Source organism: Solea solea, chromosome 6 (genome assembly GCF_958295425.1).
Source record: "Solea solea chromosome 6, fSolSol10.1, whole genome shotgun sequence".
NCBI classification, from domain to species: domain Eukaryota; kingdom Metazoa; phylum Chordata; class Actinopteri; order Pleuronectiformes; family Soleidae; genus Solea; species Solea solea.
The window spans coordinates 10,717,928-10,741,331 of NC_081139.1; the positions used below are offsets into that span (position 1 = coordinate 10,717,928).

Sequence of the window (23,404 nt, forward strand, 5' to 3'; positions counted from 1 at the left end):
ACATGACACAACACTTTAATCAAATCACATAAAGTGCAGTAGTTTTATCCTATACATTATTATTAGCACAGGTTGTGCATAAAGAAAATAAAAGGAAATCTAACCAAGTCAGAAAATGTACTTTAAATGGATGAATAATATATGACATATTGTATGCTTGAGTTTTTATATTATAACTATCACAGTGCTGTGTCAACATGCATGTCACAGACTCTGTGGCTCCTAATATCAATGAGCAGCATGATAATATAGTCAGGTGTGCTAACCGCACTCAGGTAAACTCACAAAGACACGTCCAGAAGCAATTTACTCCTGGCTCTGTGCTTCTCCATTTCTCACAATGAACAAGTTCTCCAGTCCATGCATCTCCGTCTCTAGTGCAGACGACCAACTTCTACTGAGTGAGTATAAAACTCACGTTGCTCTCGATCACTTTTGTTACTGTTGCCGTGTCTCAATCCGAGGGCTGAATCTTCAGGGGGAGACAGAAGTCAGCCGCTGTGAGAAACGAGACGCTCTCGCGCACACAACTCACCGACTCCCCTTCTTTCTTCTCCTAATAAATTCCGTTAATGAAGACTGCATACTACACAATAATGTTCTGCAAAAGTGGCCATAAAAAGAGATGGTTCTGTCCAGCCATACCAACAGTAGAGCATATCTAATCCAACTTTTCCACATTATTTCCCATGAAAACTGAATTTTGTTAAGACTTCAAGTGTTTTCCTCTGTAACCAATAAGTTCAGAGCAGAATAAAAGAGGTTTCTTTTCATCGTTGCTAAAGCTGCATTGTCAGTGTGATTGAATGCAACAGCTATTGGGTAATAGTAGGTGCAGTAACTTTGTCAACACTGGAGCAGGAATGGTAACCCTGCTGATGAATCACCTAAATGAAGGTTTCTGCTGGGTGATTTTCATTTTGGAGTGAAATGAAGTGAAAACAGCGAAGCGCGAGGAAGAACATAGAGTATCTGGCAATCTAAAACACTACAGCATACTTTAGATAATAGTCAGCAGTAATATAGAGAGTGTACATATTTGCAGTTAATGGGCTGAAACATGTCTAACACTGGTCTGGTCCTTTAAGCTCTTACACTGGAACATCAGTTTCAACAAATACAGCCGCAGCTGACGCAGTATTAGTCTTATATTTTATGAAAATGTCGAGTAAATGTTTGCAAAGTTTCCTTTTAAATTAATTCGGTTAACTGTATTTTTTTATTTTAATGTGACAAAAGGAGATTTCACTACCTCTTAGGGACTCCTGGCCTAGTAAGCAGTATCAGAAGAGGTGAAGGCAACATACAGTGACATGAATACAAGGCATCAGTGCAATTATAAATCAAACAGAGGGCAAAAGTATCCACATAAGTACAAAACGGTCAATAATCTAATAGCCGATCACCACCATCAGTGCCAAAGCCTGATCCGAAGATTTACAGGATTTAGAGGAGTTATGTGCTTCACGGTTCTTCAGCTTCATGAAGCCCAACTTCTCTCCAGCGAGTAGAACAGATGTCTCTAGGTATCTGACCGAGCTCTCTGGTGCTGCTGTATTCACACTTTCACTCAATCCCAATTTTTCTTTTTCTTTTTCTCTTTTTTTTTTGGACTTTGCAAATATCTTTGCGGAGCCAAAGCATCGCCTGTCAAGTGGATGATTCCATTGAGAGGCACTTCCTGATATGAGAGGTGCATTTATGTGATTAACCCACACTCGCACGCGGTTCATCCAGAAGCTTTGGAGCTCGTGTCACTTCTGTATTCATCTCTGTTGGTATGATCAGCAAGCATTGAGGAATTTGCTGATGTGCCAGAGGAAGTGGGCAAATCTAAATGTGATGCAAAGTGGGCAACACATTGTTAACACTAGGAGATTTCACTGCTGCTGTACACTAACTCAAGTTGTGCAATTCTACATCAGAATTCCAATTCCAAAATTGGCTTCTAAAACTCATGTTCTCACTTGAGTTATCTCACATCTCGCTCTCTCACACTCTCATCTTCTACCGCTTTATCCCCCACATGAGGGTCACTGGCATCAATCTCAGCTTGACATAGGGCGAAAGGCGGGGTCACAGGGCCACATATAGGGACAAACAACCATTCACTCTCACTCTCACACTCATGGTACCCATATTGCATGTTTTTGGACTGTGGTTGGAAACTGTAGCACCCGGGGAGAACATGCAAACTCCATGCAGCCCTGTATAAACTATCAAGATTAAGTGGTATTCATCTTTAAATATAAACACTATGATTACCACACCCCAAAGTCTTTGAGTATTTGAAATAATAATAATAATAATTGACCGAAAAACACCTGCATTTTGACTTCATTGACAAAGTTCAAAGTAGGTTCAAACAGGGAGACATTGGGCATCTTTGTAATCAGATTTCAGACTCTTGTTTCAGTCACATTCCACGTTAAATGCACAGTGACCCTCCTTCACGCCAAGCCATGGTCACGCCATGCTGATTTGTCAACGTCCATCAGATCCTCAGCATCGCTCCGTTCCATCAGCCGCCAACAGTGTCTAGACTCTGGGAGAGTCTCCTACTGCTCACATGGCTAATCACAACAACAGCGAGAAAAGTTTTTGCCTCATGCTGAGTTTCCAGCGGTTTTAAACGTCCACAACACTCACGGCTGTAGAAAGTGTGTATGTGTTTCACACATTCATGTACAGTCGGTCAGTCAGTCATTCACCTAAGAGACAGATGAAAGTGCTTTACAGTGTGTACCACAATGTCAAATTATTCATTCGATGTCAGAGTCATCATCCATTCAGCTGCACGTTGTATGTTGTGATTGCACAGGAGACAGATGCTGCAAACAGACATCGATCAGGTTTTCTTTCTTCTTTTTTTTACTTTTGGCTGACGGTTGTATTGGAGGCGCAGGAGGAATTCTGGGATACCATTCATGAGGTCTCTCATCATCCATCTTTCCTGATCCTTCGCTGTTAATAACAGCAAAAATAGATCCCTGCATCGCCCGCACACACACACACACACACACACACAGCTTTTAATAGAAGCATCTTCTCCTCCCAGCTTAATCAAAGACACCTGCAGGAAATGGGCACGTCTATTGTTACGTCTTAGTGAGAACTTCATTTCAAAGTGTCGGTCCGTACGTTCGCATGTGCCTTTTTCGAGAAATATGTAAGTAAAGCCTGTTTGCAGCCCCAGGAGAATACACAGTATGATGCAACTATAGAAAAGTGAGTGTGCTGCTGTGTGCATCTCTTTCAGCTCACAGTCTCCTTCGATCAATAGCTAAGACAGATAATAGTCTCCATAGAGACTTACATCTCGCATCCTGTCTCTCTCAATCCCAGCCTCAAATCCCCATTTTTGTCTTTGCTCTATCTCCTTCCTCCGAGCTCCGCCCCAAACTGTCAGCAGGAGCCTGGCAAACCCACCAGCTCCAGAGGGCAAAGCAGGCAGAGTACAAGAGGATCTTAGAAAGGGCACAAGGGGGAACATCTGGTAGACTCAGACAGCCTGTCCGTCGCTGCTGGCCGCTGTCGTGTTATTACAGCATTGTGGGCTTCCTGCTAACAGCTGATCCTCTAGGCCCGCTGCTTCCATCAGAGTGGAGAAAATCCACTCGCTGACTCAATTATGCACGAGGTGTGAATTAAACATGAGGCTACCACACAGGAATGTATACACACGCCGCTGCTGTGCGCTCATGCACAATGTACATAATCATACAATATAACAAGCCCATCTGTATGCTTATGCCGTGGGGGTTAGTGAGGCTTTTTTTTTGCACACAGTGCAGTAGCTGACCCCTGACGGTTGCAACTTAACATATGATTGATGAAGCAGCATATGGACGTATAACACACACTGGAAGACAGTGACGTAAAACTCGGTGAGAATTTGTTTTTTGCCATTTTTTCCTACATATGATTTCCATGTGAGATTTAAAAACAAAAATGGTCTCACATGGGAGTCAAGCCTCAGGCCAAAGTCAGGGCTGATGTTTATCCCCCCCATCTCTCCTTAGGTCTCTCATGTATCTCTCCGTCTCTCCCTCAGTTTCTCTGCGTCTCTTTGCCTCCGTCGCTCTCCCTGCCCTTTATTAATCATTCTTGGTTAGTGGGGCAGAGAGCATGGAGTTAGGGGCTGCGTAGAGCCATGAAATACACACACCTTTATGTGTATGCTACCTTATCTACACGCATTAGACCTCTTTAATATCTCCTTTTGTCTTCTGTTTGTTTAAGAAACTGCACTTTTGATTAAAAAAATGTGGGCAAATGAGGTCAAATGACTACAGCAGTAGCACACAGACACACGCGCCATAACTAAGGAAGTGCACAATTGCAGCTGATCTTTCAGGATCCTGGCCTGGGGTCCTAGGACTCAGCTGCTATTGTTGATGTAACCTTTTGAACAGTCTCAGTTGTTGTTCAGATGTTCCAGCTCCCGCATATAAAGTGTGTCCATCCGCAGCGTCCACAAACACACAACTTTCACTCCACTGCCACTAAAGCGCTCGGTGCAGCACAGACAGCAGCATCACCAAAGCCATTAGACCTCATTATCAATTTCTGGAAGTTGCAGCGAACATCCTGGGAGAGTTGGATGTAGAATGATGGGACAACAAGATACAACACGGCTAACCACTTTCGCTGCTATGGCCAATGGGCAGCGGAGGAGTCTAAATAATGGAGGATGTAATTAGGCCTCATTTCTATGTATGTAAGTGCACTTAGCCTAGAAGGCTCCAACTGGGCTACGTGCCATTACTACCATTATCACTATTTGATCTCCCTGAAAAGGGGTTAGGAGAACTGGGCAATTATGGCACAGGACAGTGAAAGGCTTACATAAGTGAATAGGGATGTAGTGGTGTAGAGACCTGAACTCACTTATTTCACCCTCTGTTATATGTTTGCATTGGCCTCGTTAACTTTACCTGACCTGAAGAAAAAGCCTTAACTTAAGGGGATTTCATACAAATCTACATATATCTATCATTTATCATTATTTATGTACATGCATTCTTTGATTTGATTTTTTTCTTGCTTTTATCCTTGTGATCACAGACAAGGTGCCACATATTGAGAACCTGTCCCTGCAAATCATCATGAGGTTTTCTGTGTTGACATGATGTCACTCATCATAACTCCCATCTCCCAAACAGAGCTCGGGTGTCACAGCCACAGCGGCGGCAGCAGCAGTGCTGAAGAACCGAAAGCAGAAGGCACGCACCTGGTTTCACCGTCTTCAAGCGAATCGGCTCCCGAAAGTGGCGAATGACAGCCAGGGTGTCTCGGTTTGTAAGTCCACTGACGGGCGTCCCGTTCACCTCCAACAGCACGTCCCCGTAGTAGGGCAGCTTTCCGACGTGACACACCAGCACGTCCAGCTTCATCTGGCCCAGGTGGGGGAACTGTCCCAGCTCTGCTCCCCCCAGAACCTCCACCACGGAGCCGAAGTCCCCCAGGTTTCCCCATGACACCGCGCACTCCACCACTTTACCGGACCAGTGTTTCTTCTTCTTCAGCGTTCTGGACATGGTTACTCCTTTTTTTTTTTTTTTTTGCTTTCTTTCACACAACGAACGATTTCACCGGTTACAGTCGATTTTTTCTCAGGCTAAATGAGTTCGAAATGACGCGACCTGATAAATCCTCCAGAGCTTTTCTCCCGACCAGCTGGGGATTTCATCTTCCTGGCGTTAACGAGGCGGATTTTCACGCGCGAATAACCCACTGAGGCTCCGTCATCCCACGGGTTTGCGCTCCGCTGTGCGCGCGGTTGTCTAGGCTGCAGTAAATCCAAGCGCTCCTTGTGCGTAAAACACAAGTTGATGGCGGCGACGTGGATGAAGAAAGGCGACAATCACATTTTTTTTTTAATGCAACTCCGTAGCTTGGTCAAAACTGGATGTAAACACAGAGTATTTCTCTCAATCGGCGGTTGACTGTGAACTGTCAGTCGCTGAAATGTGGGGCGTCAACGAGAAATCCCTCGTACCTGCGTGCGTGCGTGTGCGTGTGTGTGTGTGTGTGTCAGGCTGAAAATAGCAGGGCGGCAGCGTTCAGCAGTAGGCGGTTAATGCAGTTGAGAAGATCCAGCCCACGATGACTGTGCTGGGAGACATGTGCGAGTGTTTGTCTGCCACAGGTTTGAACACAGCACACCTGGCATCGCCACCGCCACGAGAGACAGAGCAAGAGAGAGAGAGAGAGAGACGTGCCCAAGCTCCGGAACGCCCACTTTACGCAGCAACAGCGGTGTTTAGTCGGCGTTTTCCACACCCTCATGTGTGCTCCACCGTCTGGTGTGCTTTAAAAAAAAACATCAAACAAAACCAATTCTGCATGTTAGAGTGTCACATATAAGTCTAAGTACAAATACACAGTGCGTGAAATCCCAATATGAACCGTGCAAAACAAATTACACCTAATTAAGGCTCTCAATTTGAACAGTGAAGTATATCGTTGGAGAGCGACGAGTGCGAGTGGCCACAGTTGAACGTCTCCACAGCTCCACCTAGTGACGGCCCTGCGCACCATCCACTGCTCCACTTCAACCCTTTCCCGAGGTCTATGATTGTAACCTACATAAACACTGCCATAATGCTCGAGTGCATTCAACCGCGGGATCCACGAGACAAGGCTTGATTTAACCGTCGTTTGTACGTAGAACAGGGGCGTGCACAGACATGTCGGGGGACCGGAGCTGAAGAACAGAAAAGACACACTCTTATTGATGAAAAACTGCGGTCTTGAATGAATTCCCCCTCAAAGGAAAATGTTGACCATTATTAGTATTACATTACATTACATGTCATTTAGCAGACGCTTTTATCCAAAGCGACTTACAATAAGTGCATTTAAACATTTGGGTACAAATAAGATCTAGAAGTAAGTAAGAGCTTCAAGTAAGTATAGTACTCTTATAATCTTATACTCTTTTAATTGACACTTCAATTAGGTGAAATACAACATTATTTCAAAAGGGACCCTTACCTTGTCAGTGGGAATCTATATCTGCATGTCCATGGATTTGACTGTTGATTAGCAGCTTGTTTTTCCTACTCTTCTCTTTATAAATGCAGCAACATTTACTTTTGAGCAGATTGTTGTGCTCATGCATAAATTATCCTCACTTTGTTGGTCTCGTGCTGTTGATGTGACCTTTTCTCCAAGAGGGTACTGTTCTCCCACCTACACTCAAGGCCTTTCTTGGCCTAAGAGAGCTGCGGGTTTAGCTTGAGCTCATGCATTCACAATAACATATTTGTATTATTAGTCTTAAAGTGGATGAGATGTGAGCGACTCTTTTTCGTATTTACTGAACTGGGTAAAAGGGCTGTTAAGCCATCCTGCACCTGTTCCATGGAATATGTTGCAGAAAGACTGGAAACGTGAGGCTGACTCCACAACATGCACTTGTGTTTCATAATGTGCTTGTAAATTGAATCTGGATTCTTTTTATTTGTTTTCTGCTTGTGTTTTAACTGTGTAAATTTGCAACTGTCGACTGTTTCGTGTTTGCTGCTGCCTACCTTGGCCAGGACTCCCTTGAAAAAGAGGTTCTTAAGTGGAAAAGTTTTTTTAAAGCATAGCTTTGAAATCTAATTACATTTTTGAAAATGTTGCTTTATCTCTGGGGATAATAGTCTTGTTTCACAGGGTGTAATTAAGGCCACAGCTTGCTTTCGCTGAAACCTCTCCAGTGCAGCATGGTGGTGGTTTATGACCATTTAGGCAAGTTGACTTCAAGTTGACAATCAAACATCTTCTACTCGAACTGTCGAATGAGAGTATTTACAGTGCAAATAACCGGCTTGAAATAGATTCACGAGGCCTTTATTCGCCACAAGAGTAGCAAGAAAAAAACAACCTGTCACGTTGATATTTAAGATGTGCTGATTGATCGGTCAGTGTATGCCGTTTAATGCCATGAAGGACAACATCTACCTTAACAGCTGCTGGGAGCTGAGGCAGCATATGTTGACTGTTTGCTCAAACATGTGCATGTGCACTGATTTCATCATTTGGGACGTTACTCACTCTCTCAATCACTCATCTTCTACCTTATCCTCCACATGAGGGTTGCAGGAGAGCTGGTGCTAACCACTGCACCAGCCATTTGGGATATTAGTACATATCAAAGGTATGATGGATTATGTTATGACTATGTTTGACGACTGCTTATAAGACAAATGGCCCTAAGGAGCATTTTCATTTTACTACTTCACATGTATGAAAGGAGTAACTTGTGTAAGTGTGTCTGCGCTTTCACTTCTAATTTTGCCGTGAGCATATTTAAACATGATGTGGATTCCTTATAACCCTTTGATTATCACTTACTTCTTGAATCCAAGTAGACGTTTGTGCCAAATAGTGTAAGACTTCTGCAAGATATTCACAGGAATGGATCTAGTGGGACGTCTAAAATAGGTTTCTTTTTCAAAACTTGAAGACGGTGTTGTCAAAATGCACAATTCTGCAGTTTAAATAATTGAGATTTGTGAAGGTATTTGTCAGATAAACGCGAATAGCTCACGTCTGAAATTTCAACAAGGTTTCGTGTTAACCCACTCAAATAATTGATACATATAAAAATAATCAGAATTCTTGTTTAATGTTTGAGTAATAGCTATGTAACAAAAGGGCTCTATAGACATGCTTTACAGAATGTACAGGGAAATAAAAGTCCAAAAATACAAGTGAAAACAAAAATACAAAAAAAAGCAGCATTTGATATTGCCAGAGCAGTTACTGCTAAACTTTGGTTTTAAGTCATAAAAGGACGTTCAGAGATTGAAAAACAATACAAACATACACTGTGTTACGCTGTGTTGGCAGAAAACAATAAATACTGAACAGCAACGCATTTTCTAAAAAGAGGCAATGAAAACGACTGCGAGTAAAAGACGAGAATCTCCTTCCAGTGAGATGAGGGACTAAACATGACGGGTCTCAGGAATGTCAGGTAAGAGAATTATGTAGGCTTAGGGTGATCTGATGACGGCAAACATGACAAAACATGAGAGGCAAGAACAAAATGTAATATCTGTGGTAAAGGAGGTGGAGATTTCAATGCATCAAAGTAATTATTGATCAAATCTATCAATAGCTTGTTTGTGCAAATGGAATGCGACTAAAATGCATGGAGATGAAGCATCCAGGTTTGTTTGTCAAAATCCACAACTGCTAGTTTTGTATGAGTAAAAAACCACCAGGTGCATGGTTTTTAAAATGTAAGTCTGTTGCTTAGTGCTGAGTGTGTTTAAGTTCTAACATGCATTAAACAAACAAAGTAGCTTCTCCAAATTCCCCTTGGTATCAAGTGCAATATTAATTGTGGAATGAGAGAGGAAATAGATATTACCATCTCAGGACAGCAAGTTGCCAACAACGTGTCCAACCAAACCTCAGTTTAAGACCAACTTGCCTGTGGGGGCACACAGAGTGAGAGCGCAGTGAAACAAGTCAAGTCACAGAATGGTAACATGATGATTGTGTCATTATGGAAAGGGTAAAGACATCTTAAATCACACTTGGTGCCGTGTACCATGACCAAAGAAGAGACCAAAGAAAGAAACAGAACATGGAAAATAAAAAGGCAGAATGTGGCAGAAACGATCATTAACATAATGAAAATATAACAGAGACGTCATACCCACGACACCCTGAAAAATGTGTTTGTTCTTGTTCTGTTTTTGATCCAACTTAGGACTAATTTAAACTTTACACTCAACGTTGCAGACAGAATGTTAGAAAGCAGTTTTTAGTCTCAACTTTTAGATCTGTTGCATGTACAGAATGCATTTGTTTACAGTTTAGAGTCATTGGTCTAGCCCATGCTAAAGGATTTTTTCTGAGAACCACACACAAAGACAAAGAAATGAAGAGTAAACAGACATAAAAACCTGTTCAAACAGGTCCACATTCTTCGAAAATAGTTACCACTGAAACATCCTCAAAGCAAATGCTGACATTTAGAGAAAGAAGAATTTACTGAAGCTGGGGGCCATTTCATAACTGTGAGAATGTTGTTTTATAACCAAAAAAAAAACCACACATAATGTCCATGAAGACATTAGTTACTGCAGCCTTCGTCTCAAACCTCTCTGACAATGGACGTGTAAGACATGGAATTTAATACATAACGTGCTTTATGTACACATACATACAAACATACATACATGTATAAAATAATACATTCTCATTTTTCACAGTACCAAGCGAGAACCTCAGCGTAATCAATTTTTGTCGAAAGACATTTTTGAGAGTAATCTATACGATAAAGTCTGACGATGTACAGCCTGACATCCACGCGCCGATCTGCATCTGCAAGCGAGTCTGAAATCTCTCTGTTCATTTTCAATTCCGTTTGACTAAAACACCTGTAGACGTAGCACAGAATGAATAAATTAAACTTTTTACCACAGCCTGTTAATCATATAATAAACGTAGTCTTCAATGAACAAACACTGTACTGTAAGTGCAGTTGATGTATTTTTGAGAAAAAAAAATAATATACAATCCAGCACATTTAATTTTGTTGCCATAGTGATCGAAGAGACCTCTCCACAACTGTGTCAGCCATCTTAGCAGCTAACGTAAGAGGCTTTAACGCTGCTCCCATACATCGCATCGCACCCACCCCGTTTCAGATAAGCGGTCGAGATCAGTGCGACGCGTTTCAAAGAGCAAAGCTCACAGCACGTGCACTGCATTAAAACATTGCCACCATTTAATTAAGTGCATGTAAGACATGAGGAAAACGGGAAAACATATCAGTGCATACTGTGTATAAGCCATGATGTCACCTGATTGAGGGAAATGAGAATTCACGATTCCTCCCCCAAACTGATTATGAAGATGTAAAGCGAAGGAGCTAACGATTGTGTTTGACACATGACAAAAAACGAAATCAGATAAAGAGGATGTAGGATATATTCATATATATTCATAATATACACCACATTTTGGTGTTCACTGTCTCTGAAATTTGCATAATAGGATACTAAATAGTATAGTTCACAGTCCGTCAGAATCGCTGTGGGAATGTGGGACATATGCTTTCAAGGTTCTTAGGGAGAGTTACCACCACAATCTGCTGGTGAGGGAAATACAACTGTCCCCCCGTTCAAACCCCCTTTTCCCAGTTGGGAGAAGATAGTTTGTAATTTCTACTAAAGTTTTGTACAGACGTCTGTACCCTGAACGTCAGGAAGTCAAACTGCCAGCGTGTAGCGCGCTGCCGTACATCTTGAGCCCCACAGCAGCAAGGACGATCCCATCCAACGTGGCTCTTTAAAGCATACATTCATAGCTTTCTCCATAAGGAGAAAAGAGAAGAGTGGCAGAGGATGTGGGAAAGAGAGGCCCTGCAGAGGTGGAGGTGTTAAAGAGGAGGTCACTCAAATCACCAGTCCGTCTCTCCAGCCCAAAGTCGCGACCTTTCCACAGTGGAGAATGTACCGTGTCCTCTTTTGTGAAAGGGGAATGTAAACATACAAGAGAGCATCTTTGGCAGAGAGCGACTTGTCTCTTTGGAGGTAGTGGGTGAAAGGAGGGAAGGGGTGCAGCAATTATAAGTCAGAGGCAGAACATGGAGTGTAAGGACCTATGTGGGGGCAGAATGCTCCTGAGGGTTAGTCCTGTTAGAGGCACTTCTGTGGTCCTGTGTGCTTTGGCTGGGGAAGTAGTCTACGTCCGCTTCACTCTGTTCCTCTGCTCCATCTGCAGTGGAAGTCAGAGGAGGCGTCCTGTGAACAGTCACTGGATGCTGGCACAGATCTTCCCCCCAGAACGACCTGCCGAGGAAATCTGCAAACACGCAAGAAAACCCAAAAGGTTTCAATTAGGTGATCGACAGAAAAAACATTTGATCAGTGATCTGTTGAGATGGGTCACACCGGGGAGCAGTGGTTAGTGATATTGTCTTACAGCAAAAAGACCCGGTCAAAAAAAGTTACTTTCTGCATGGAGTTAGCATGTTCTGTGCAAGTCCAAAAACATGCAGAGGTTAATTGGAACCTGGCTCTAAGTGTGAATGTGTGAGTCAACGGTTGTCCAGAGTGTACCCCGCCTTTGCCCTAGGTCAGCTGGTCACCCTCACGTGGATGGATGGTTATGTTCAGATATTTTATGGAGGCAAAATGGCAGTAAAATTTGCTTCAAGTTAATTAAACATGAGAGATTGCTTGTGTCCAGGCCTAGGGTGCAACATGAAAACATCTTATTTTCACTCTTTTATATCCTGGTGCATTAACCAGAGAGTAGAGGACGTCTCTGTAGGTGAATAAATAAGCAAATATGGCTATGGTTAATTTCAACGCAGCCTTACTACTCACAAGTGGATACATAAAAAAACTAAAATACATTTTATGTAGACTTCCTTTGAAACTGATGAAAATTCAACACAGTGGATTCAATCGATTCAAACGGGGGTTTTCTGTTTTCATATCTCACCATTAGTGTGGTCCAGGGGAGTGTGGCTGCCCAACCTTTTGTCGTGTGAGGAAAGGAAGACTGAGGAGTTCTGGTTGCTTATGAGGTTCTCCAGTGTCGTGTCCATGTGCTGGGCATGCTCACTAAAGCTCTCCTTCAGGTCAGGTAATGTTTTGTCCAGCAGCTCATCCTCTCCCATATAGGCATAGGGGCAGTACTCTCGTGTACGGGAGTAGATGTTAGCATTGTCGTAGCAGTCGGAGCAGATGACCAGCGAACCTGCGCCACCTGGTGAGGAAAAAAAAGAAAATATTGTGGATTATTGTATTATTAATTACTTAATATCTGTTTAAAGTTGGGGATTTTATTTCACATTTTATGGCTTTTAAAAAAAGATTAGAATGTGAAGAATATTCTGCATTTAAATACTCATAGTGATAGCAAAGCAAATTTGTGAGAGTTCCAACACACAGTGCCTCTGGCTATAACTGTGGCCAGCAAGGGAGGCATAGAAATCCCATGACCACATGTGAGTCAACACTAACCTGTGGGGACTGCAGCTACTCCCTCACGGGGCTCCCCAGGGTGGAAACTGCTCCGGCCGGTGAACAAAGATCCGACCCTGCAGTGCAGCAGGCCGTTTCCTTCTGTTTCCACTTCGCTGCTCATGTCTCCATAGCACACACCTGGGACATGCATGATAATTAGTCAGCATTTCATTTTAGCCCGGAGTTTAAAAAGGTCAACAGCAAAGCAGACAAGAGAACCCCAATTAGCGTGGAGGCAACCAAATCACATGCATTTTGAAAACTACATTGGGGAGGCTTCATATATATATATATATATTTCAATGATATGCACTATTTGCTTTTGATGTCATTCGCTTAAAAGGCAGGTCATGTGGCGGCAAACTGTTCCAGTTTATTATGCCTGTGCAATAATTGTGTAATCTTTGAAAAATCAAAAGATTTAAAGAAAACTAAATCTAAAAATGAAAATAAAATAAAAAAACATAACTCAATATTAAGAGTACAACCCCCATTGAATCATATGACTTGCACTAGAGCAGGTGAGACAGGTGCTGACAGAAATGATTGACAGGCTTAGGTCAATTGGCAGGCAATTTCAAGTTCATTTAGCAAAACACAGAGTAAAAAACATGTGAAAAATACAGTGTAAACATTTAACAGATGTATAACATACAAATAGTAGATAATAAGAAGAGTCTAATAAGTGATTGACTGGGTGTTTCCGTTTAGAAACGCAAGCTCTAGACTCCTCGTTTTAAATAAATATGAAAATAATAATGTAAATATGTCAAATGCAATTGAATTGACTGAAATGTAATGCAGTGTTACCCACCATCTGTCCCTTTATGGATGTATCCATTGGAGAGCGGAGGCATGAGTTGCTGGTGGCTGCCAGCCTCGGAGTTACTGTAGCCTTCCTGAGGCTCTGACAGTGTACCCTGAGAGGACAGGTAGCTGGGGATGTCTGCTGGCAAATTCATCTCATCTGGAACAGACAGACAGACATATGTTGATTCGAGACTGTAGAAAGCCACGTTGTCACATCGCTGTGTTGTCATCATGGACAGATTTCATGTCGTCCGAAGAATTATTTTTTTTTAAATCACCTGTGTTTGTGATACTGTAGTCCTCGCTCTTTCTGCGCATGTGATAGATGACAATGACCCAAACCAGTGAGGTTCCAACCACACAGCACACCACCACAATGACCACAATACCCACAGTGGTCCATCCGTCCTGGTTGTACCCTGCACCAGTATCACAGTTTGGCGACGGCGAGACGCCAAGGTAGATGTGGCCACGCTCTGTTCCCAGAGTGTTGGACATGATGCAGGTGTATTTTCCTGCATCGGCAGGACCAGCGTCTACAATAATAAGGAGCTGGTTGGCAGCAGCAAAGAAGTGGCGCTCTGTAAGGACCAGAGGTCCGTCGTCTTTGGTCCAGTTGAGACGGGGGGCGGGGCTCCCTCCAGCTATACACTGAAGCACGGCGGTTTCACCACGGGCCACAGTTCTGTCTTCCAGTGGTCGCACAAATGATGGAGTTTCTGTGGGAGAACATGATTGATTGTTTTGTAACCGATACAGATTTGCTCACCATTGGCTCCTATTTTCAACATAAAAGCTCTTCTTTTAGTACTAACGTGTACTCCCCTTTAGAGGCTCTGCAATTCTAAGATTCTTATATATATCAGCACAGAAATTAACGTAAATCTCAGAGGCACATAATAATAATTAATTAACATAATGTTGTTTGTGGCTATAGCAAAGAAAGCACAAGCGTAGGGTGAAATATAAGAAGACAAGCAGCCAATTAAAGCAGAGTGACCGACTTGAAGTAGCCCAGCAGTAAACATCAGTAATACACTCTCTGCTGATGAGAAGGGTGACTTACCCAGGACTGTGAGAGTAGCGTTTGCAGACAGGCTGCCAGCTGCGTTCTGAGCTGTGCAGCTGTAAATGCCCATGTCTTCCGTCTTCACATTAGCAATGAAGAAGATGTCATCATCCGGCATCACATGCATCCTTCGCTCTCGGGCAGCAGGAAAGTCGGTGCCACCGTCCTTCTGCCAAGCAATCTGGGGCGATGGATGCCCTTCAGCAGCACACTCGAGCCTGGCCATAGTCCCGGTCCGGATTGTCAGGTCCATGGGAGTCTTAAGAAAGGACGGCATCTCTGAAAGAGATGGGGGGGGGGGGGTCCATGTCAGAATGGACTACTGACTTACCATCTTCAATTATCTGCTGCATTATCAGCAGATTAAGAAAACAATCAAACTTAACAAAAACTACACCAACCAAATCCCTAGTGTAATAGACAGAAAAGTAAATAATCAATCACGTTATTTTCCAAAGGGGACTTACCATTGACTGTAAGCTTGGCTCTGTTGGAGTAGTTGGAGCCAAAATGATTGGACACCACACACTGGTAGCGCCCCTCGTCAGTAAAGTTGACATTGAGGAGGTGAAGCATGGTGGTATAGATGAGCTCTCCCTCCTGAAACTGGGCAAAGTTTTGCACTTCAGCATCATACAGCACCTCCCCATCCTTCCGCCAAGCTGTAGCCATTGGCAAGTCACTGCTGCTGGAGGCAACACAGCTCAAAGTCACATTGTTTCCCCGCAGCGCCACAGACGTCTCTGGGTGAGTGGTGATCCGAGGCTTGGGGAAATCATCTGTTGAGAGGCAGGAACGTGAAATGTAAAACTCAGTTGGCCATTAGTGTTCCTGTCACTCAGGCTCTGTTGTGCTTGCCCATGCATGTCCTACAACTAGACTGGATTCATTTTGTGGACAATACCACTTTTAAGTACCACAAGAAAAATGACAAGTACACAGGGACTGACCACAAACAAACTCTTCAGGGCTGATGGTCAGGACACTGCGACCAAGTAGACTGGGAGGATGAGCACAGACGGCAGTCACAGACTGTTGGAACCGACTGTCAGTTAGCCAGGGTCCCAACCACTGCATGTGACAGTCGCACAGTAAGCTGCTTGTGTTCAGGACACTGAGGACAGAAACATATGGGCAGAAACGCAATTGTTAAAGTCATCTCACTCAACTAATACCATATTTCCTTGTGTACATTTCATAAAAAAGGGATTTAATCTCTAAAAGCAAATGTAGATGCTTTTAATTGACCTCAGTTACCTACACATCTATGCAAGCAATACTTGTTGTGTTAACCTGTGGAATTTATCACAAAAACAGTGCTCTGGTGCACTATTTCAATGTGTGACATAAATGACTAAAACAGACAACTATAATGTTAATAAAACACATAGGCAAGAAAATAAGCAACGATACACAGCAACACAAAACCAATGTGAATAATCAATAATTACATTTTCAAATCTTCTTAAATGCTTTACAACTATCTTAAAGAAGTAGGGCTATAATTTAAAAAAAAAAAATGAATGCAGGTATGGATGCAAAGTTTCCATTACCTAAATCATGATGGGAAAGTGGATTCACTGCTATAAAAAGTACCTCCAGAGGACACTTTGTACAAAAATATACTTCAATTACATGGGTGTCGCTATTATGTTGCTCTAGCCAAGTTATCAGGAGAAGCAAATTTATTCTCTCACTAAGCAAATAGTGCTATATTCTATTAAAGCTGCAAACTAATTAATAACAAGAGGATATGACTACCGGCATGACACATTTTCTGGGTTTGACAGCTACTGGTGCATTTCGTTAGGCACTGCATGAAAGACACACCTAAGGGCTCATTGGACTCCTTAAAACGTCAAAAGACTTAAAATTTCCACCGCCACCTAACAAAGAAAAGAATGCTGTCTAACAGCTAAACTAACCTGCAACTAAAGAGCTGAGATTTTCTGTTACCTAAGCCAATTAACGCAGCTTGAGGTTAATTTGTCTCTTCTACTCTTTCATTAACAAAGTGGCAGAAGATCCACCTGTCACATTGCTCAGAATGAGACATTCTTCCTAAAACCACATGATGCCTATTTAATGTTAAATGATTAACCAGTAGGAAAAAATAATATCAACATATGAACAAGTGATTCCATTATTTTAAACTTGAGTTTACTCACAACACTTTGAGCTTCATGTGGGACAACGCCTCCGGGTGTATCGACATGATGCCATTCTTACTGAGGTCCCTGCAGACGGGACAGACATATGGATTAGACACACCTACAATGTGATCTGATCAACACGGCATCCTAGTTCACAAGCATAAGACGACAACAACAGCACAGTGGCAATAAAGGCCGTCTGCTATGTTTATCCATTCAACAGTAATTCTATTTAAACACAAGTGTGGCTGTGTGGAGAAAAAAAACGGCTGAGCAGGGGTTTAACTTACAGGTGCTCCAGCTCCTCCAGGCCCTCAAACGCTTTCTTGGTGATTGATTTGATTTTGTTCCGCTGGAGAATGCTGGAAGAGAAGATCATTTTATGTGATGCTTCTGGGTAACACTTGAAATGTGACCAGCATTAACATTTACTTGAGGGACAACGTCACACAAAATAAAGATAGAATATAATCACCCCTATCAGAATAGAGCCTTATCGTATCAATTAACTGTACCTTAAAACCACTTTATCACATTTCACGACCATTCATTAATGTACGAAAGTCAAATTCATCATTATCTGTATCTTTCTATTTATCTGCACGATCAGTTTCCCCTCACATTGTGTTCAGCTTCTTCATTCCATCAAATAAACCGATGGAGTCTTCAATGGCCCAGGAAATTTCATTGTTGCGGATATCGCTGTAAAACACAGAGACATTTAAGGTGTTAAACACACTCTACACAGAGTGACAATCTAAAACTTTTCCTCCACAAAAAAAAAACAGACGCTCCATCACCACTGTGGGGGTTTTTGTGCCAGTGACGCTCAGTTAGGAGACTAACAAGTTAAGAAACCGTAACTCCCACAGAGTGTCACAGTTCACTCTTGCTGTCACGATGAGGAGGAAGTAATGGGCTCTGTTTAGCACTGGATGCAGTTCATGGGTACAATGGAAACCTTGTGTTTACAGGATGTCGTGGGCTATTTCGTTTCTCTTTTTTTCCTTGCCCGACATCTTCTAAACCCGCTTTTGCACTGCCAACCTTCACCTCCACCATGAAAACTCTCTTTCACCATTTCACTTCAGTGGGTTCAGTGGAAGTCTTCTTTTTCAATTCTCACCTCACACCTACACGACTAAAGGTCAGATAATCTGGAACTTTAATGTAATGTAAAAGGCTCTCATCTTATATACGCATACAAAGTTAATTCAATTTTATTTGAATGGATGAAAGAAAATGGGTAAAAGCATCTAACTTCCACCACATTTGTGCCAACTTATTTAGGGTGTATAAATGTAATAAGACACATTTCTGACAAATACATCCAATAAAAGTAATACAAAGAAGAGTTCACCATATTTAATGGCACCCACCACCTAGGGAACATCACAATTTCTCACCCTGATGAAGCCAGAGCTGCTGTGTAATTTGCTAAAATGCTCAGTAAACACGATGAGACCATATTTTCCACTGCATGATTAAATGTGGGGTGAAAAAAAAAGATCTTAAAGCCTAGAACAAGATGAGACATGCTCTGTACACACCAGTTAGTCCGTATACTCTTGACCTTGGTTACTGTAGAAACCTGTCTGCTCTTACAGCCTGGAGATATTGCAGACACATGGATCATGCAAATATCAAGTATTCTACACAGTTGACTTCAAATGTCTGAGGCACCATTCATTACCCACTGAGGTGAATGGGAAAGTGGTCTCCCTATTGTACTGTTTGTGTTAGCATGTAAGAACTAAAGGTAGAGTCTTTGAAACAAGTCAAAAAGGCATCAGCAGCTGAGGCAGAGAAAATAAGCAAATGCGTGTCATAGAAAAACTGCAGATAAGTGTTCCCAGTTCAACAACAGACAACAATTTCCAGTGTTTTGGTGGTGTAGCTTTGAATAAAGAGCTGATAAATGATGCCTGAGCAGAGACATCTTGTAGAGTTTCCATATTTAAACTCAAATAAGCACAATGTCCACAGCAAATGGCAGGACAGATGACACAAAACCAACAGGGCAGGATATTATTAAATTAATGGTTTCACTCCAATGGTTTGGCAGGTGACAACAATTTGGCGGTATCAGAATGAGACACATAACTTTTACGTCTCTAAACTACTTAGGATTCTTTGGGGAATGTGTTGAAGACAGGATTGTAGTGCACAGCCTTGATGTGGACACACACAGAGCCAAAAACCACTAATGACTTATGTATAATATTTTGAATAGCTACATTTCTCTTAAACCAAGGAGACAACACATATTTTAGAAAGGCAAAGTACTTACAGGGTACGCAGACTTGACAGGCCACTGAACACTCCCTCTCCCAAATGGCTGATTGAGTTCTCTCCCAGGTTCAGGCTCTCCAAGAAACTTAATCCTACGAATGCCGTCTCCTCAAGTCTCGTCATATGATTAAAGGACAAGTCTCTGTTCAAATCAACCGCAAATATGATAAAGATTAGATCAAACTAGTTCTTAGTCAATGCAAATCTTGTACATAAATGTCAGTCTACATTTAACAATGATGCTGCAAAAAGACTTTCTCACTCAGTCATTACAACCAAGACTGTACATCCAGTGGCAACAATAAGACAATAGTGAATCAGCTCCTGACACCCTACAGTAGTGTACAGTAGTACAGTAGCTCCTCTGAGCAGAAAGAATGAATTTCAGAGCCCACGGCTAATGACAGAAAAAGGCTCTAGAGTTCATGATGTTAGCTACGAAGCAAACACACTTACAGTTCTTCCAGCTTTTGGCAAAATTCCCAGGCATCTGGTCGGATGATGAAAACACCGTTCTGGTTGACCCTCAGGATACGCAGCATGCGCAAGCCATACAGCCAACCTTTGTTGACCTCCGTTAGGTTGTTGTGCTCCAGCTCTCTGAGACACAGATGGGAAAAACAAAATTGTTATAATAACATCTCATTTTAATTCTTCTTTTCTACTTTTATAGTAGAAATCTACCAGATTCTTCTATCTTTGTTCATTTGAAGATATCCTCATATTGACTGATTGCATTACCATTTAAAAAGGGCTTTTATGATCTACTGTTCCACACCATTAAATATTAGGTATTTGTCTTTCCAACATATGTAAAACATATAAACAATACAGATATGTCATTAGCTGAAGTGTCAAGACTTTAAAACCCTATGTTCATTAATGTGCTATACTCAACACATAAATTGCTTATGAACATGCACGTAAACGTCAATTTTGAAGGAATCTACAGCTCTGTACTCACAGTTCTTCAATGTTGTTCAGTCCAAAAAAGGCTCCATCCATGAGTTTGCTGATGCCGTTCCTCTGCATCTTCAGTGACTTCAGTGAGTCCATCCCTTTGAATGTTAGGCTGTCCACTATCTTTATCTTGTTACGCTTCATTTCACTACAATGACAGTGACCATATTTATTTACAAGAACCAGAAAACAGACCAGCTGTGTTACCTAGGATTAGATGTTCAGTTAATTCTGCCAGGTAATTTGGTAAAGGTAAAAACAGAAAAAGACAACTGGCAATAGTTTTATTTTATAATTTTAGTTTAACATCATACACTCCACAATAAAATACTTACAGGAACTGAAGCTGTGGAAGCCTGAAGACTTTAGATGGCAGGGCTGCTAATCTGTTCCTGTTGAGCTTCAGCACCAGCAGGGTGCTAGAGATGTTTTCAAAGCAACCAGGCTCAAGGATGCTGATCTTGTTGTTACTCAAATTCCTATGATATAAAGGACCAGGAAATATTAAGGCCTTAACACATGCCTTTACTTATAGCAAACTAACCACCCCAAAGTTTAGACAAAGACACTTGCTATTATAAAAAGAAAATATTAATATGATACTATACATACTTAGCAGATTAATGCCCCCAATTTTAGCTTACTTTTCAGGACGTTCCAGTTAATAAATTGATCATACTCATTTATGACAACAATTAAGATGATTTAAAGTGTTTCCTTACAGATATTTCAGCTGCATGTTAGGGAAGGATCCAACTTTAAGCTCAGAGATGGAGTTTGATGTGAGGTCCAGTGTCTCCAATGAAATGTAGGGCTGCAACTGATGTATTGATAGTTCTGAGATCTTGTTGTGAACTCTAGATTTAAAAAAGAAAATAAAAAAAAAGAAGAGAGAGAGAGAGAGGGCGATATTAGTCTTCAGTATCATGATGACTGGTCTGACTCATATCAGCAAGACGAAAATCATATCTACTGTTGTGCACCATGATGACAAACAAAACACACCACCTTTCAGTAGACTACTATATATACTAACACAACAGCAAACAAGCTATTAAAATATATTGAGAATAGCTGTGCTTACGAGGTATATTCTTCTATCAAGAAAACATCCATAGTTTGACTATTAAGACAAACAAACCTTAAAGACGTGGAGTACTTACAGTGACAGTGAGGTGATGTTTGAAGAAACATCTCCAAGAAATGGAAGAACAGCCAGCTCATTGTAATTCATGGTGCTGAAATGAAATTCAAAAGAAAAAATAAAGTAATAATTAAAACAAAAATCTGCTGTGCCATGAGTGAGACTAGGACATTAAATTACCAATACTTTTTTATCCATTACATCAATCAAATACTTCATTGTGTCTATATATTTTTATTCAATTGGCTGCATGATATGGGTATTTCTAAGGTAATTTATTATTGTCTCACTTCTGGTTTCATTGTTTGTCCTTCTTCTAATAAATTATAACAATTAAATAATAAATAACAAACAATTATTGAACAACACTTACAGTCTGTCTCTCTAAAGTATATGTACTGCATTGCAAATATAAAAAGTATTTTTATTTGTGAAAAGAATGTGCAAACTAATATATATAAATGTATACATATACATGAAACAAAAGGTTTTGTCAAATTTTAAATGGAAGAAATTAATTGTTCGCAGCATGTAGAAAGATTTTTCTTTATAGGTCCCATTTAAAATAGTTTACCATTGAATAAGTAAAGAGTTTGGATGTTTGACTCAAAACTTGTCGATGACGGTTTATATGAATAAAACGCATTTACAGTTATCATAATACGCATGCCACCTACAGGAAAAACATGCAAAACATTATTAACACACAAGGCAAACCGAGGTGACTGATGTTTTATGTCGCTCACCTTGGATTCGGGAACAAATCAGTGCAGTGGATTAAATGCAGCACATTATCGTCAAACGGGTTGTGTACTTACACATGGGTTATCCCATCTGGTGGGTCCAGCGGTGGCGTCGACAGCCTTTTTCTGTTACAGTCCAGGACACGCACATCATCTTGCCCTTCCGAGCACAAACACGGAGCCGGGCAACTCTCCAGGGCCCAGGCACTCACACCGAACAGCATGAAGACAAGGGCCGAAGGAATGGGCCAACCCTCCGCCATTTTAAATGTCTTCCTGCTGAAGGCTACGTGGCTAACTTGCTAAACTGGCACGCTAACGATAACAAAACCACCATGAAACTATTCTTTCACCGTAATATCAGCCGGACACGCTCATACTTCGGGTTTATAGTGTTGTGGTTCCAGGTGGAACTGTAAGATACAGTTTTATCCAACTTGCGCGAGGCATCCCAGAAGATTTTCTCCTTCTTCCTCGAGCCTGAATTCCTTCCGCTCCAATCTGGACAACCTCTCGGGGAGGCTAATGCTACCTCACTACCGAGCTGCTTTAGTCCCACAAATTCGCAACTTTGTACCATAGGGCGTCGGTTTACTATCACACTTAACCGGGTTCGGTTTAAAGTTAACCGGGGGAAGTGTTATCTCCTCTAAATTCGAACAGTTTTTCTCCGTCTTACTAACCCGAAGGAACAACAAAGCGCTTTGAGATGATGATATGGGATATCCGAGATCCTGCCCCTCTCTAGCATGTTTACAGGGATTCTATTGGTCAACATCTAAGTCCGTCAAACCATTGCATCGATTTAGTTGGATCGCACTGAACAATGTTTTGGTGGAAGACCTTCACTTTTCACAGCAATGAGTATCACATTTACAATGACAATGATAAGTTTGAGTGTACATGAGAATAAAGCTGCAGCTGAATAGGCATTTTTTCCATTTCCAAAAACACATAGAAACATGGACAACACAACTGACACATAAGTAAAACATAAGTTTTATTCGAATGGTGTATTATTCGCAAGTTTTTTGTTTCATTTGTACTGTTACTGGACTAGGAATATGTAATTAAGTCTGAATTAAATTGAAGTTAGAACATATTATGGCAAATTTAGTCAAGGAGCCTCAGGGCCCAAAAACCTTATGTATGTCACCATATAGAATCTCCAGCCCTGTACTGAAACATTATATCATTTATATTTGTCCGCATGACCATGATATAAACGTAAATATTGATTTTGA

The 23,404-nt window shown here is 41.5% G+C and overlaps 2 protein-coding genes across 3 annotated transcripts in view; both read right to left on the reverse strand.

Moving 5' to 3' along the window:
• The window catches only part of LOC131461034 (membrane-associated guanylate kinase, WW and PDZ domain-containing protein 3), a 126,371-nt gene extending 120,124 nt beyond the window's left edge, over positions 1-6,247 (reverse strand). Inside the window, exon 1 of one of the 2 annotated variants that reach the window (XM_058632008.1) lies at positions 5,234-6,246. In XM_058632008.1, the coding sequence (XP_058487991.1) occupies positions 5,234-5,540 (307 nt within the window). In that variant the 5' untranslated portion in view covers positions 5,541-6,246. Of the gene's footprint in view, positions 1-5,233 lie in introns of both variants that reach the window. The other variant, XM_058632009.1, reaches the window with a different exon arrangement.
• A 2,354-nt stretch (positions 6,248-8,601) lies between these two features.
• Positions 8,602-23,025, reverse strand: lrig2 (leucine-rich repeats and immunoglobulin-like domains 2). Its single transcript, XM_058631562.1, has 18 exons — positions 22,236-23,025; positions 21,437-21,511; positions 20,996-21,130; positions 20,609-20,752; positions 20,278-20,421; positions 19,770-19,913; positions 19,312-19,455; positions 17,643-17,723; positions 17,312-17,383; positions 17,037-17,105; positions 15,819-15,982; positions 15,336-15,647; positions 14,866-15,147; positions 14,078-14,518; positions 13,804-13,956; positions 12,987-13,127; positions 12,463-12,729; positions 8,602-11,817 (listed from the first exon to the last, which is right to left on the reverse strand). The coding sequence occupies exons 1-18, from the start codon at positions 22,421-22,423 to the stop codon at positions 11,615-11,617; spliced, it is 3,159 nt and encodes a 1,052-aa protein (XP_058487545.1). The 5' UTR covers positions 22,424-23,025; the 3' UTR covers positions 8,602-11,614.
• Positions 23,026-23,404: the final 379 nt, after the last annotated feature.